This window comes from Quercus suber, unplaced genomic scaffold (genome assembly GCF_002906115.3).
Source record: "Quercus suber isolate HL8 unplaced genomic scaffold, Cork oak 2.0 scaffold_202, whole genome shotgun sequence".
NCBI lineage: Eukaryota > Viridiplantae > Streptophyta > Magnoliopsida > Fagales > Fagaceae > Quercus > Quercus suber.
Genome location: NW_027069660.1, coordinates 418,564 through 435,294, shown reverse-complemented (window position 1 = coordinate 435,294; position 16,731 = coordinate 418,564). Strand labels below are relative to the sequence as shown.

The following is a 16,731-nucleotide window of genomic DNA, read 5'->3' as shown; positions in this document are numbered from 1 at the left end:
CAAAAAAATAATAATAATAAAGAAAGTTTACTTTGTTTTAAAGCATAGGGTGTATGAATTACTCATGAGACTTAACAAATACTCTAAGTGCTCACATTAACTATTAGGGTAAAATAAGTTATTTGTTCAACTTATTTAATTTACACAACTTTTTAAACTTTACTATTACGCACTCTTGGTGCAGTGGTTATTCCACAAGTATAAGTGCTTGTGGGGTGTGAGGGGTAAAGCCGGAGTTCAAATCTCCAAAAGGAAGTTTTACATACATATACATTTAGATTAAACTAAAATAGAAATTCTATTTTGTATAAAAAAAATTAATAAATATAAGAACTTTTCAAACTTTTTTTTTTAGATGCAACTTCACACTACGATAACACCCCCAAGTTTTTTCTTTTTTTCTTTTTTTCTTTTTATTTTTGAGAAGAAATAACTCCCCGAAGTTGAAGTGGAGACTTTGCAGTTTGCGTATTAAGTTTATAAGCAATGGGAATTTCGTAATTATATTACCAAAAAAAAGTTCAATGGATTGTGCCATATATGTCAAGAATCTACCTATAACAAGCACTTAATGGTACTATAAAACAGGACAATCCGATTATCCCCGAAGATGCTAAAAGAGAACAGGGAATTTGCATAACACGATGAGTCGATGACTAATAAAGCACATTTATTCTGCCATGCCCAGCTACCAAAGCATATTATTATTCACTATTCTTTGATTTCTTTCTCATCTACCATCTTTTGAATCCTCTCAAGGAAGCTCTCCATAATCTGCAAACCCTTTTCATCTGAAATATAAAAGGAGAAATTTTTCTATCAATAACTCATACGCAAAGCATAATTGTAGAGAGAGTGTGAGAATGCAGCAATCTATTGATAAATTTACCTAGTCTGGGTATTGTGTGGCCCTTAGGATGATGAATCACAACAGGGTCTACACAATTTTCCAAGAGTTCCTTTCCATATTCCTTCAAGAAGTCAGTCTCCCCTACAACACAGCCACATAGGTCTTTATTTATTTTTTAAAGATAATTATAGTATGCTACTAACCCCATAACTTGAATATTTTCCCCCTTAAACCCCCAAGCACTTCATGCATAAGGAGGTGTCAATTCAGTTATAAAACTCTTGGCACATAGATCTTTATTAATTACAAGGGATGTGATTCATGTGAAGCTTGGATAAATGTGGATTGTGGAATGTGGACTACCCAAAAGAAAAGGCTCTTAATTGATAGTTTGGTTTCATTAAAAAAATGATAGTTTGGTATGTGCCTAATTTGGAACTAGTCAGCTAAATTTGGTAAGCGCATCTTATTTTATAGGAAAAGTTAACAAATGCATTGATTTAAGAAATATTTTTAGAAATGTTTTATGGGAAGAGAAAAATTAATCGATTTTTTTTTGCATCTCTAATCTCGAATGGGAGGATAGGGTGAGAAGTCAGAAATGGGTGATGCTCTGCTTTTTGTTTAAATTCAGTATTGAATACTCAGGGCAGACGAATATACAAATGGGTTATTTTGATGTGTCTCCCTGTTTTTGTTGCTTGCCTCTATCACCGGCTACAAAATTTGCAGTTTTGCGGAGTTAGATTGGGGGTCTGATCTTAAGTCAAAAAAATAAAAAATAAAAATAAGAGGGACTAATGAGAGAATGCTTGTAACTCAATAATTGATTATGTTTTCAATAGAAATATTTATAATTTAAACATTTCTAATAACTTAAATAATTTATCAAATAGTTATTGTGTTGTTTAAAATCTTGTAATTTAGTGGCATTATTTAACCTCTTATACGAACAAAACCAAAGTTCAAATTATTTTCTTCCATTTATTGTAACAATTGAACTCTCTCTCTCTCTCTCTCTTGTCTATTTTTACTAAAAATAATTTTTAAGAGGATAGAAACATTAAATATTTTGCCTTGAGAGATGATTTATTAATCAAGAAGATACTTTGTGAACAAACAATGGATAACCATCCTTATGATACATCTCTCTCTCAAAAAAATAATAATAATAAAGAAAGTTTACTTTGTTTTAAAGCATAGGGTGTATGAATTACTCATGAGACTTAACAAATACTCTAAGTGCTCACATTAACTATTAGGGTAAAATAAGTTATTTGTTCAACTTATTTAATTTACACAACTTTTTAAACTTTACTATTACGCACTCTTGGTGCAGTGGTTATTCCACAAGTATAAGTGCTTGTGGGGTGTGAGAGGTAAAGCCGGAGTTCAAATCTCCAAAAGGAAGTTTTACACACATATACATTTAGATTAAACTAAAATAGAAATTCTATTTTGTATAAAAAAAATTAATAAATATAAGAACTTTTCAAACTTTTTTTTTTAGATGCAACTTCACACTACGATAACACCCCCAAGTTTTTTCTTTTTTTCTTTTTTTCTTTTTATTTTTGAGAAGAAATAACTCCCCGAAGTTGAAGTGGAGACTTTGCAGTTTGCGTATTAAGTTTATAAGCAATGGGAATTTCGTAATTATATTACCAAAAAAAAGTTCAATGGATTGTGCCATATATGTCAAGAATCTACCTATAACAAGCACTTAATGGTACTATAAAACAGGACAATCCGAATATCCCCGAAGATGCTAAAAGAGAACAGGGAATTTGCATAACACGATGAGTCGATGACTAATAAAGCACATTTATTCTTTCATGCCCAGCTACCAAAGCATATTATTATTCATTATTCTTTGATTTCTTTCTCATCTACCATCTTTTGAATCCTCTCAAGGAAGCTCTCCATAATCTGCAAACCCTTTTCATCTGAAATATAAAAAGAGAAATTTTTCTATCAATAACTCATACGCAAAGCATAATTGTAGAGAGAGAGTGAGAATGCAGCAATCTATTGATAAATTTACCTAGTCTGGGTATTGTGTGGCCCTTAGGATGATGAATCACAACAGGGTCTACACAATTTTCCAAGAGTTCCTTTCCATATTCCTTCAAGAAGTCAGTCTCCCCTACAACACAGCCACATAGGTCTTTATTTATTTTTTAAAGATAATTATAGTATGCTACTAACCCCATAACTTGAATATTTTCCCCCTTAAACCCCCAAGCACTTCATGCATAAGGAGGTGTCAATTCAGTTATAAAACTCTTGGCACATAGATCTTTATTAATTACAAGGGATGTGATTCATGTGAAGCTTGGATAAATGTGGATTGTGGAATGTGGACTACCCAAAAGAAAAGGCTCTTAATTGATAGTTTGGTTTCATTAAAAAAATGATAGTTTGGTATGTGCCTAATTTGGAACTAGTCAGCTAAATTTGGTAAGCGCATCTTATTTTATAGGAAAAGTTAACAAATGCATTGATTTAAGAAATATTTTTAGAAATGTTTTATGGGAAGAGAAAAATTAATCGATTTTTTTAACACTTTTTTTATATTTATCATAAAAGTGGTATCAAAACTTTTATAAAATTGTTCGTTAACATATATACGTTAATAGGACCCTAATTTTATAGTAAGGTTGGTAAGCCCATCTATGTTCAGGATGTTGACAATGCCAACCCAAATTATACATACTAAATGTTAGGGGTAGAACCGTCCAAGTCATGAGTTTAGAGCAATTGCATCAATCCCTATATAATAGAAAAAGTGCATCATTTTACAAATTTTTGCTCAAAATCTACCCCCACCAGTCCTTCTATAACATTGTGCATTTCCAAAATTAATACAGAAACTGTGATTATGCATATTTACACGGTTACTGTAGCTTTGTATTTTATTATTTAAATATTTTTTCTCCCTCCTCTCTCACCCTCGTCAACTCTCTCTTTCTTCCCCTAAATCTCTCTCTTCAATACAGTATCTCTCTCTTTCTTCCCCTGAATCTCTCTCTTCAATACAGCATCTCTCTCTTCCCCTCACTCTCTTCAATCCAAAAAAAAAGGAAGAAAACGAAGAAATCAACCCAATCTAACATCCTCTCTTCTTCTCCATCTCACTTTCTCCCTCTCTACAACCGATCAATCCATCCACCTACCACCACAACCCACCACCATCCAACCACTACCACCATCACAAGATTACAATACATAATAACCCAACCACAAATTCAAAGGAAAATCAAATACACCCATATACGGACACACAATAGAGACAAAGAGAGGATTGTTGAGAAGATGTGGTTGTGGGTCGGTGCTTGGGGGTTGACTAAAACACGTTTGTAGTGGAGATCTATCATTGTGGGTTGATTGGAGTGAGTCTCTATACTTGTGGCGGAGATGAATGCTTGAGGCAACTTAAGGGTTTGAACAGAGGTAGAGGAGATCTAATCGAGAGGGAGTGGAGATTAGACTGAGAGGAAGAAAGGGAGAGGAGATCTGAGTAAAGGATTGTCTATGGAGGCAACCAAAAATCTGTTTGTTTAGAAATGGGGAGAGAGAGAGAGAGAATGTGTGTGCGCGCACACGCGCGTGCGTGTTCAAAAAGGTAATGGCTAGTTGAGAGAAATAATAAAAAAAGTTAAGAAATTGATTATTTAAATAAAATATATTGTAGAATAGATGAACTGATATGGATGATTTTAAGAAGTGGGTGTATAAAATATATATATATATATATAGGTTCTTAGTCTAAAATAGACAAAAAAATTTAGTCGGCTTGATGCGAATGCTCTTAGCCCTAAGGAAGAGTAGCACCTATACAAGAACTCAATATTTTTTAAGTTTATTCGAATTAATGAGAAATTTTTATTAATATAATTATTTTTTAAGTGACATTTTATTTTTATTTGATTTAGAGTAATCAAGCAAATAAAATCTCCTTCTCAACCAAAAAAAAAGGCAAATAAAGTCAAACAAAGATTTTATTTTTTATTTTTTAAATGCTTAATGATGGGTGTGTAGCCGTGATAGCCGTAGCCATCACAAAACATCAAAAGGAAAATAACAAAATATTGTATTTGTAAAATGCTATAAGTAAAGAAACTGAGGAAGTACCTAAAAAGTGAAGGGAAGGGCATTGAATTGGAGTAGAATATGCTTTGTCAGCCAGTGATGCTGCCCTAAACTTGGCTCCCCCAACTATTATTAGGAATTTAATTTTAGGAACCTTCGTGAACGTCAAGCCCTGCAAATAAAACCAAATCATAAACCTCAGTTACATCGTCAAATTTACTAAACAAAGGACCTACAATGTTAAGAAAAAAAAAAATTAACAGATGGCATTAGTTTGAGGAATAATTATCATGTACTTCTAGAACACGGAAAAATTATATTTCCTTCTCTCACATTCAATGGCATTTGGTTCGCCATAATGTTACATTACGCTATAATATTTTTATTGTAATTTTACATTAATGTAATATCAATACAATAATACAATATTAGATTGTTTAGAAAGGTAATAAGGTTGATTTAAAAAAAAAAAAAGGAAGGTGATAAGATTAAAATTATGTGATATATTTTGTAATTTTAAATTATGGTAATATTAGAAAAAATAAAATAAACCAAAAATTTTAATATCATATCATCATAATGCACATCATAGCGAACCAAACACCTCATAAGTCATAATGGAGTTTACTCATTAAATTCATTGTAGGATCTACCATAAATTTAAGAAAAGGTAGTAGAATTTTTCCTGCAATACTTAAGAATTTTCCTAATTTAAAATATATTTTTAGAAAGAAAAAAATAATTAATTTTTTAAACAACTTTTTATATTTCTTATAAGAATAAAGTCAAAACTTTCTTAAAAGATTATTTACAATTGTTAAAACAATTTTGCCGTACACATGACCCAACATGACTCATGGTGGAGTTAATAAGATCCATCACGAATATAAAAAATGTAACAAAATTTCTCCATACTCAAGTAGTACTGAAAAATTTTCTTAATTTAAGATATATTTTTTTCTTTAAATAATTAAAATTTTTAATGACTTTTTATATTTCTTATTGAAATAAAGTCAAAACTTTCCTAAAAAATTATTAACAATTGTTTTAACTTCGCCCTAAATATGACCCAAGATAGAAAAGGACATTCATAGTTGAAAATTCCCACCCAAAAAAAAAAAAACAACTAATTCATTACAAATGAACACGTACCTGAGCTTGCAGACCAGGCAGCCCAGCTGACAATATTGCCCCCTGAGAATCATTGCATGTTTAAGATTCCATGACTCAAAGAACCACGAAATGAATATGAAAAAGAAAACAAAATTTTACTGGAAAACAATTTCTCCACGTAAACAAGACCCACGATTCATAATTCCCCAAATTTAAGACAAAACGTAAAGGAAAATCAAATCAGTGAATCACTTGTTCACAATTTTTTTTTCCCAATTCAATGAAAACGAAATCAAGTTAAATTTTACACTCACTCACCTGAGAGAAACCAAGGAGACCATCAAACGGACCATTCTTAATCATGTAATCCTCGATATATGCAAGACATTCATCAAAGTTCGTGTACTCCGTAAATTCCTAAGAAAAATACAAAACATTTTCAACCATATATTCTTACCACAAAGACACTAAAATCAAGGAATAGTATTTATAAAATAAAAATAAAATTTAACAAATACCTTATTGAATTGGAACCACTCGTAATAAGGGGGATCAAAAATTCCTTCGACATCGGATTTGCCTTGGCAAGGAAAAGGAGCATCGAGGTAAACGAGGTCGAGTTTTCGTGTTACAGATTCGGGCCACTTCATCGTCACTTGTGTCTTCAGAATCTCTCCACTAGTTCTGAACCCATGAAGGCATAGAAACCTGGGCTTTCTCAAAGTCACCGTCTCAGCTTCGCTTCCCATGTTTTTTTCTTGTTTGCTTTTTGTTCCTTTGTTCTTCTTTCTGAGACTTTAATAAGGAACAAACCGAATAATAAAGAGTATTTCGTAGGTGTTTATAGTGTGGACAATATTTTACCGTTTACTTTGTTCTTGGTTTCCGCAATTCTGGGATGGAGCTATAATGCGTGGGCCGTCGCTTAATTTAAAGGCAAATATAGGGACCGTGTCAGAGACAAAAGAGTTTCCGTCTTTTTGGACCACGGTGAGATGGGTCAATGGATGTGAAGGCTTTCAATCGGACGCGTTTAAGAAAAATGGTGTGTTTTGAGGTCATTGATTATGAAAGCGGAGTTATTCGAGGGGAAAATAAAATTAGGAAAGTGGACTATGTGCATATATATTTTTTTGGTTACAGATGGTATTCAGTGCATTAATGCACTTGATACTTTAAGATACGCACACGTAGTGCTGCTTACTAAATTTGATGGTTAAAATTTGTAGATGGGTGGTTCTTGTTTGGAGAAGAATCAACCGAACGGGTTTGGCTTATCTTCAGTATATTTTTAAGGGTTGTGCTAACGAGTGTCTTAAGAGTACTCATTAATAATTCATTTTATAAAAATTTTGATACCACTTTTATAAGAAATGAAAAAAACTGTCAAAATATTAATTACTTTTTTCCCCTAAAAACTTTCTTTAAATAGATTATTAATGAGTACTCTAAAGGCACTTGTTAGCATTTCTCTATTTTTTTTAAAAATCTTCTTTTGTTATAATGAGAAATTGTCATATCACCTACTAACTAAATAAAATGTGAAAATTAAAATTTATTATCACTTGTTATTGTATATTTAAATCAAAAGCACGTGTCCAATTAAAAAAGTATTAAAAGTAAGTCAAACCCTAACGGAATATTTAATAACATACAAACTTATTCAAGTAAAGTATAACAAGCCGCTCACTAAATTCGGTGGTTAATAAAATTTGTAAATCAATGGGTCCTATTTGAAGAATAATCAACTGAATAGCTAATAGCTTAAAAACAAATCAAAGAAAAGTATAACATGTGTCAAGTGCACTAATGCATTTGACAAAAGCCATGTCCTACATTATTATATTTATGATTTATAATTTATTTAGAGTAGTACTATAATTACTATGTATTGATATTAAAAATTAATGTGTCATTACCAATTATAGAGAAACAATTTAAAATTTAGTTATGAGTGGTTGAAGTTCACTAATCACATTCATTACCACATCATTTTGTATGTTTTAAGTAGTAAAACTTACAATACATTTAGTATTCTCCATTTATAATTATAATTTAAATAAAATGGAAGATATTTAACTTTTAGTTGACTTCATAATATTTTGTTACATAAATTTTTGTGTTTTCACAATTTTACATGTCAATATTCTAATATTATGATTATATTTATTATTTAATTTTAATTAAAATGATAAAAAAAATGATTCAATAAATAAATACAATCATAATAAATATATCTTAATAATTGCCATAATTATTTATTTAATAGTTTCTGTAAGGGCACAAACAAACCTACAGCCCAAGAATGACCAAACAGTGGCCTAATGAATCTACCACAATAAATTTGTTGGAAAATTGGCAGGATATTGACTACTTAATGAGCTAAAGTTAATCACAATGAGAAGAAACGCCGAATAAATGAGTAGGATCACACAATTATGAAGAAAAAGGGATCCTCAGTTCAACCCGAGGAAGATCTTTTATATATGAGTCTTGTTTCTCTTTTTCACAAATATTTTTCTTCTTCTTTCTACCTCCCCTCAATAAGGATCTTCATTTTCCTTTTATATTTACACATAAATTATCTTAATCCTACATTTGGAGGCTAAGATTGCATTCCCAAGACTTCTGTTTCATCAAGAACATACTATTAAGTTTTTGCCTTGCAATTTGAGCTGTGTCACCACTGTTCATAGTCATTTCCTCATTAATGCAGCCAGAGGAGTAGTTGTTTTGCACTTAATGCGGAGAAGATAGCTTTCACACCCTTCTCCTTTCACCCTCCTCGTAACCCGTGCCAAATCTACTTTCTTCCCTATGTGATATTTTAACTTTATGAGCCTCCTATGGTTACTGCTCTTCCCCAAGGTCAACAAGTGTTTGTCTCGTGTTTGTCCAGTGCTCATCCCCGAGGTCCGAGGTGCATCCTCAGAAATCATCTTAGCAATCCACTTAAATGAGATTAGGGATCCTCGTCCACACAGTTTCATACAAAAATACAACCAAAATAAATGCATATTAATAAATATCATAATTATCAAATTTCAAATTTAATATTTCATATACAAATACAATCAAAATAGATGTATATTTAATAACTATCAGAATTATCAAGTTTCATATTTGCTCCAAAAAAAAGAAGAAAAAAACATTGTGACTACCAGAATAAATACATATTAATAAATATCATAATTATCAAATTTCATATTTTATATTGAAAATAAAAGGGATTCAGATCTTCTAGATTTCCTAGGATACTCTACCAAATAGATTTCCTTAAATCTTAACAATTATTTTATGATTTAAGAATCTAGATTCTACCATATCAACATTCCACTAACAATAATCGTAATTGTTTTGTTTGCAACATTATTATATTATTTTAAGAGTATTATTAGTAGAATGCTGACATGACAGAATTTAGACTCTTAAACTAAAAAAAAATTGGTTAGAATTTAAGGAAATTTATTGGTAGAGTACCCTAAGAAATCTAGGGGATTTGAATCCAAATAAAAGCAAGATAAAATCAAACTTTCGAAAGAAGGACAACTTGCAAACTCAATCAAACAACCAACGTAGTTAGCTTGAGGCACTCTAAAACTGAAGTTAGAAATAAAGTGGCTTTTGCGCGCAAGATAAATTGCATACTGATAGTTTTATTTACAACCAAAAAAAAAAAAAAAGGATGCTCTAAGGACGTTGGTTTAGGAAATATTTTTAGAAACCTTTTTTGAAAAAATAAAAAAGTAATTAATTTTTTTTTGACGATTTTTTATATTTTCCATAAAAATTTGTTTCAAAATTTTCCTAGATATTTTATTAATAATTACCCTAAGAGTACCCGTTAACATAATCATTTTATTTATGGGATTGTCTAAGTTAGGGTCAATGCAATCCCCCCCCTCCCCCCCTTCTCCCAAAAAAGAAAGAAAGAAAGAAAGAAAGAAAGAGAGACAGAAGTCTAACAACACACAACCCTTTTAGTTTACCTAGGGGGCTAGTTATGGGGGATTTTTTTTTTTTAAATAACTATAAAACCCAAATTATATTATTAGTTAGGCAACGTTTCAAACATATTTGGTTTTTAACAATTCGAGTCCAGAGGACTCGATTTTGCCCTTTGAAAATGCACTTGGAAATCGAGTGTTTCACACTCGAGTTTCGAAATCGAGTGTTTCAAGTGCATTTTCAAAGGGCAAAATCGAGTTCTCTAGACTCGAATTGTTAGAAACAAAAATAGTTTCAAACCTTGCCTTACTAATAAAATAGTTTGAGGAATTTTGTTTTTTTTAATAAAATCCAGTTATGGGTATAGCTCATTGGACAACATAATGATGCCACATATCCTATTGCATTTAATGTACAAGTGATAGTAGGGGGAAATTAATGTAGATGTGGTGGGGTGTCATCGAGCTTCAAGTGGACATGAGACTTGCTTAGCTAGTTAGCTCTACCAACCCTTTTTATGTTATGAGATGTCATAGAAGCTATAAGTCCAAGGATGCAACTTTTTAACTACAATTTTAATGAGATCAATTATGAGTGGTAGATTTATATAAAAGTGATTATTCTCAGCTCATAGTCGACAACTATAACAAGTTGTGACAAATGAAAGAAAGAGAGACAGAAGCCTAACAACACACAGCCCTTTTAGTTTAGTTAGGGGGCTAGTTATGGGTATAGCTCACAAGACAACATAATGATGCTACCTACCATATTGCATTTAATGTACAAGTGATAACAGGGGGAAATTAATGTAGATGTGACGGGGTGTCGCCGAGCTTCAAGTGGACGTGAGACTTGCTTAGCTCTATCAACCCTTTTTATGCTATGAGATGTCTCAAAAGCTAAAGTCCAAGGATGCAACTTCTTAACTACAATTTAATAAGATCAATTATGAGTGGTAGGTTTATATGAAAGTAATTATTCTCCGCTCACAATCAACAACTTCAACAAGTTGTGACATTCTTCACGCGCAAAGAAGGGAACAAGCAGCTCGCCTCATGGCTAAACACGCCAAACAGATTTCTAAATGTATTATTTGGATGGAAGATATTCCCCCTATAATTGTGTCTCAAGTTCTTAATGATGTATCTGATTTGGGTTTCAGCCCAGTTTAATGAAAGCTTACCAGCATTCTTATAAATAAAAAATAAAAATAAAAATAAAAGTTGTGACAAATGGCTCGTAATCTTAGAAAAAATTTGTCTCCCAAATTACCCAAATGCCAAGATCTTGAGCTCTAGTCAACTTGGTTGGGTTTGGGCCCAACGGATAGTTTTACCAACTTTCCACCCTTTCCGTGTGCGTGCGCTAAATTTGTTAAAAAATTCCCACACGTGCCGACATAATCCTTCAAAACCGTGTGATCATTAAAAAAAAAAAACACGGTGGATTTACCCTCCTACAACATCATCATTGTATTTTCCTTGGTCTAGAAATTTTCAAAATCGTACAAACAATCGAAGCGGAGCTAGTCAAATTCGAATTCAAATTCAAATTCGTTGTTGTACCATTCTTCTTCGATCTAGGGTTTCTTCTTCTTCAATTCTTCAATTCTTCAATGGCGTCTAATTCGTATGGCGGTTCCTCTTATGGCGGTGCTGCTGCTTATCGATCAAGGTGTTTGATTCGAAAATTTGATTCCGGTTAATCCATAAGGATCGGACTCTCATATTGCACAATTTTCATTTTTCTATTTCAATTTGAATTTTGATGAAATTTTGGTGGTTGTTGATGTTTGGGGTATGCAGAGAGGGTCTAAGCACGAGAGCAGTGGGTGGTTCTGATGAAATTCAATTGCGAATCGATCCTATGCACGCCGATTTTGACGACGAGATCACCGGTCTCCGAACCCAAGTTAAAAAACTCAGACACGTATGTCCTCTTTTACTTTCTCACATTTTCAATTTTTGTGTTTTTTTGAATTTTAATTGATTGAATTTGGGGATATTATCATTTTTGATAGTATAGAATGATGGAGAAGAATACATATCACATGCGAATGAATGACCCTGATTAGTCTGTTAAGGATTCATACCCAACCCCATAGTTTGGGGGTTAAGGCTCTGTTGTTTAATTAATTGAATTGGGTACCCCCAAAAAAAAATGATTAAGCTTGCTAGTCCGTTTGGTTAGGTGATTTAGGAGCCTAAAAGTGCATTTCTAAAACCCAAAACGCCGTTTCAGGACAACTTATACAAACGCACCCTGTAATAGGCAACAAAAAATATACATCTTCCCCAATAAGAAAAGAATGGTTATTATTAATGTTATGTGGGTTTTGCTCTTGGGTACGAGCATAAATTGCTTAGCCCGTCAAGGGTAAATGTCACTAGATCACACGACAACTAGTTATGGCTGGTGGTAGGTTAGTTGCCTGTAGGTTTTAGTGGATAGAGGTGAGTCCAAAGGGCTCTTCTTTACGTTATATGTGTGTCTATATATATGTGTATGTATGTATGGTTTTGCAATTTGTATTAATTCTTTGTGGTTGCTTGTTTATAAGTATATATAGTAAGAGTTATGTGCACTAAAACGTAAATTGAAGAACAAATTTTTCTTGAGAGGTACAGAGGGCATTCATTACTAACATACATATGTCTTGAACGAAAAAATTATAAGAAAGCATTAGAAAAGCAGAAATGTTTGTGGGTCTCAAATGTTGCTCTTTTTGCTTATTCTTTTTATAGATAGCTGTTGGCACTAAGAAAGCCGAGATTGACTATATGTTGGTGTTGTTTTTTGCATCACCTGGATAATTTGTACAACTTAAAAATTTAGCTATTGTATACTACTTTCTCTGAATAGAGAAGGGAGAATTTAAAGGATTATATTTGAGATACACAAGAGGCTTTATGCTACTTTTACATCTTTATAATTTGTACAACTTAAAATTTTAGCTGTTGTATACTAATTTCTCTGAATAGAGACGGGAGAATTCAAAGGCTTATATTTGAGATACACAAGCTTTATGCTACTTTTACATCTTTAATTACTTGCATCTTCTTTTCTCCAATGGGTAATAATTAGGCAGGTTTCAAACCCAAGGTGCAAAGCTCACTACAGTGATATTAATGTGATTATATTTCTCTTACTTAGTCTAGTAACATAGTTCCTAGCAAACTGTTTTTTATTTTCAAAATAACTCCGTTTTGAAGGTTAATTTTGGTGGCACTAAATTCTTAAACCAAGGACCTTTTTTACGAACGAATTTGAAGCTATTTGAAATATTAAGAGCATAAAAGTTATTCAAAAAGAGATATGCACATTTTTCAAAACTATTGCTATAGAAATCTAGTTTTAAAGGTTGAACCATGCTAATATCCATTTACGAGGTTTATTTTATTTTATTTTATTTTTATATTTTGAAAAGAAAGTTTCCAAATTCTTCCCTCTAATTCTTTTTTTAGATAATTATTTGTATCTAAATGTTGCAGATTCGTTCCAATGTTTTCTTGATCAATATTAATTTCTCAATGTTGTATTATCTCCATTTGTCACTATAAAAACAATATTTTCTCCAGGTGTAACTTGGAAACCCAAAGCAACTTACATCTTTCCTCATTTTATAATGCATTAAGTGTGTATTTTGATGCCCTGAGCAACATTTTTATTATTACTAACTTGGTAAGCATTATTTTATCAGGTTTCTAAGTATTTGGTAGTACCACTGACTTTTTCTTAGAACTTTGAAGTTTTAACTACATCTTGGAAAATTTGTTTTCTGTAATTGTTTTTCTTCTCTAGTCCTCACACTTGACCTCCCATATTTATCAAAGACTAGTGAGAACAAGTGACTGGTGGCGAGAACTAGTGCGAAGTGAGTTTAGTCTCATATGTAGCTCAGGCTGTTTTGTTTTATCGTCATTACTCATCATTATTCTCAAGACTTTAGGCTGAGCTGTATTTTTACCTTCTAATTTCACCTATCAAAATATATATATATATATATTACCTTCTAATTTCACCATTTTTTCAATTACAAATATAACTGGTTGGTAACCTATGCATCATGGATGTACACTAAACAAATTCTCTCACACTAATGTTAGTTCTGGTGGAATATGATATGATGTATTGAAGTGGTAAGTTCTATAATAAATAAAATAAAATAAATGAAGAGAGAGAAGTTGCTGACTTTACACATAATAATAGTTCATTTGATGCTTAGATTAAATAAATAACCAAATAATAAAAGAGGAGTGTGGGGGCAAGATCCCGAAATTGTATACTGGGCCTTGGGTCTTATCCAAGGACGTGGACATGTCCAAAGAGGAGTAAATGATTGGGAGAGGCCCCAAAGTTGAGAATCACATAAGAGAAGAATAGAGGAATACAGTCCGAGGAGTATCTCCTTCTTGGATGCGATGAATATCGATCAAACCTATATTTGGGCAATTTAGGTGACCTTCCAAGAAGTTCTAACAATAAGGATGAACCTCAGGCACATACAAAGGTGATAAGAGCTCAGAAATATCTAAAGGAAAAGTTGCTACCGCCGCATTAAATGCACTGCAACAACTTTTCTGGCCACTTTTATGTGGAGAGGACCCCTGAATAGTGCTGTCTCATCTACCACAATTCACAGAGAACCAAAGAAAATGTCTGATGGGACGTGTACTCAAGTGAAGGCTTAGATGATTGACAAGTTTACGACCAGGATAGTTTGGAAGGAACTATATAATGTAAAAGACCTCCCATGAGAAGGGGATGAGAAAAAATCAGAAAAGAACAACTGTGATAGTAAAATCTGTATTAGTGTTCAGTCCTATTAGTTTATTTTTATAAACTACCTCCTCGGACAACAAGTTTATCGAGTTTTATGTGTGTTTCATGCTTATTCACTTTTGAAATCCTTACTAGCCATTGTTTAATCCACCAAAAGCCCAGATCTTTCACCCACTATTTACAAATTTATTGTACTGGGCTCATTGGGCCTATATCTCCTATCCTTAGGGCGTGGGCTACAAATTGTGACCCTACAAGGAGGATTTTGTCTTTTGTTAGCTACTTCCCATGCAGATACATAGACATCCACACAATAAGTTGTTTTCCATATAGCACATGTACAAAACCACAAAAACGTTGAAATGTCTTTTTATTTTCTTATCTCTTTGCTCCGATAGTTTGTGGGGTTGCTTTAAAAATGATAAATTTTATTCTTAATTGTTATAGAGATGTTCTGTTATGATATCAACTGATCTTGGCATTGCTTGAGAAAAAGGTTTGGAGCTGCCTGGAGGATACTAGATGTATTCAATATGTAGTTCTGTGTGTTTTCTAATAGACATGCCATGGTTTTGATCACATATCTTTTCATATGGTGCCTGTTCAGTGATTCGACCTTAAATTATTGTTTTGTCTAGCTAAACTGTTAACATGGTGTGAGTTTCATTGCCATATATCACTATTCTTTTCAAATCTGCACATTCTTCCTCGATCAATTGAATTTTTTGTCTGCAATTTGTTGCTCTTTTATGCTTTTTACCTGATTAATGCTGTCAATCTAATTGCTCAGTTTTCTTGTTTTTTTATATTAAATATTCTCCCCCAGTTTGCTTAGTGTTTCAAGTTCTCTGGTGCAGGTTGCTGAAGAGATAGGGACAGAAGCAAGATTTCAGAAAGATTTTCTTAATCAGCTGGTAAACCATTTACTTTCACATACCCTTGCTTCACACACACGCATTTATATTTCTTATGATTTGTGGCCAGCTCTTGGTTCTTACTGTCAAGATATCCTGAATTTTATTGGAGGAACTACTAGGTTATTTAAATTAAATTTCGAATTGAGCATGATGAATCTACTAGTTAAAATTTCTTTGAGGAAAAGTTCTTAACATATATTTTATGTCTGATACATCTTTGGAATTGCTTGTTTGTTTTTAGTCAGAAGTAGAAGCATTTTGTGTTCCTTTCCTCATGAAGGAAAATGTTGAACAGCTTTCTTACATTTAATTCTATTATCTGGTTCATTACAGCAAATGACAGTACTCAAAGCTCAAGCAGGGGTGAAGAATAATGTAAGGCGATTGAACAAGAGCATAATCCAGCATGGCTCCAACCATATCGTTCAAGTGGTTGTTTTTGCTCTAATTTGTTTCTTCGTGGTTTACTTTTGGGCCAAGATGTCCAGAAAGTGAGGATCAGCAGCCCTGCTGTGAGAGGTCCACTCCATGGAGCGGGCACTGGAGATACCCTTCCTGCCGATGACCTGTTACTTCAAAGAAGTTCAATTGAAGGGTTTTATTCTGGACCACACAATTTACTGGTTCTGTTGTAATTTGTAAAGTCTTGTCATGTTCTTGTGACTTGAAAGAGGACATCTTTGACTAGGTTTTAGAACAATTGTGTTATTAGATGTGGAGAAGGAAAGGATATTACTGCTTATTAAATGTTACAACTTACAATAGTATGCCTAACTTTTGTGAAATGACCTTTGTATAAAAGAAAGCATTCTTTTATCAATATTTAAGCTTCGCTTATTGAGTGATGCAAATTTGCTCGCCCTATAGCAACTGATAACAAATATCTTTTACTAGCAAAGTTACGGTGCTTTTGAGCTAGCTTGTTAAATGGCTTAAAACTATGCCACAAGTATCCAAGCCCTTCCAGCAGCAAAATTGGTACTCCCAAGAACATACCAGAAACATTACATTCCAAGACGTTTGGAAATA

General features: G+C 32.6%; 2 protein-coding genes and 1 long non-coding RNA gene across 5 annotated transcripts; 1 reads left to right on the top strand and 2 right to left on the bottom strand.

Annotated features, from left to right (window-relative positions):
- Positions 1-476: 476 nt before the first annotated feature.
- LOC136070003 (uncharacterized) lies at positions 477-1,399 on the bottom strand. Its single transcript, XR_010631207.1, has 2 exons — positions 890-1,399; positions 477-791 (listed from the first exon to the last, which is right to left on the bottom strand). It is a non-coding gene; the product is annotated as an uncharacterized LOC136070003 (long non-coding RNA).
- Positions 1,400-2,481: 1,082 nt separating this feature from the next.
- On the bottom strand, positions 2,482-7,089 carry LOC111997045 (uncharacterized). 3 transcript variants are annotated; one of them, XM_024029082.2, is made up of 6 exons: positions 6,574-7,076; positions 6,374-6,472; positions 6,095-6,136; positions 4,985-5,114; positions 2,895-2,996; positions 2,482-2,796 (listed from the first exon to the last, which is right to left on the bottom strand). In XM_024029082.2, exons 1-6 carry the CDS (start codon positions 6,802-6,804, stop codon positions 2,717-2,719), a joined length of 684 nt encoding a protein of 227 aa, XP_023884850.2. In that variant the 5' UTR covers positions 6,805-7,076; the 3' UTR covers positions 2,482-2,716. The 3 variants fall into 3 exon arrangements, with proteins under 3 accessions (XP_023884850.2, XP_065635279.1, XP_023884851.2); XM_065779207.1 differs by lacking the exon at positions 2,895-2,996 and having other exon boundaries at positions 6,574-7,089; XM_024029083.2 differs by lacking the exon at positions 6,095-6,136 and having other exon boundaries at positions 6,574-7,079.
- A 4,342-nt stretch (positions 7,090-11,431) lies between these two features.
- LOC111997030 (bet1-like protein At4g14600) lies at positions 11,432-16,522 on the top strand. The gene is made up of 4 exons (XM_024029069.2): positions 11,432-11,677; positions 11,809-11,932; positions 15,643-15,699; positions 16,036-16,522. Exons 1-4 carry the CDS (start codon positions 11,619-11,621, stop codon positions 16,195-16,197), a joined length of 402 nt encoding a protein of 133 aa, XP_023884837.1. The 5' UTR covers positions 11,432-11,618; the 3' UTR covers positions 16,198-16,522.
- Positions 16,523-16,731: the final 209 nt, after the last annotated feature.

Excerpts from the sequence above, each read along its gene's own strand:
- LOC111997045 (XM_024029082.2), bottom strand. The coding sequence starts at position 6,804 with ATGGGAAGCGAAGCTGAGACGGTGACTTTGAGAAAGCCCAGGTTTCTA. Across the intron at positions 5,115-6,094 it reads TGCCTGGTCTGCAAGCTCAG|GGCTTGACGTTCACGAAGGT; the intron begins GTACGTGTTCAT and ends TTTTATTTGCAG. Across the intron at positions 2,997-4,984 it reads CCCTTCCCTTCACTTTTTAG|GGGAGACTGACTTCTTGAAG; the intron begins GTACTTCCTCAG and ends GCTGTGTTGTAG.
- LOC111997030 (XM_024029069.2), top strand. The coding sequence starts at position 11,619 with ATGGCGTCTAATTCGTATGGCGGTTCCTCTTATGGCGGTGCTGCTGCT. Across the intron at positions 11,678-11,808 it reads GCTGCTGCTTATCGATCAAG|AGAGGGTCTAAGCACGAGAG; the intron begins GTGTTTGATTCG and ends TGGGGTATGCAG. Across the intron at positions 15,700-16,035 it reads AAGATTTTCTTAATCAGCTG|CAAATGACAGTACTCAAAGC; the intron begins GTAAACCATTTA and ends GGTTCATTACAG.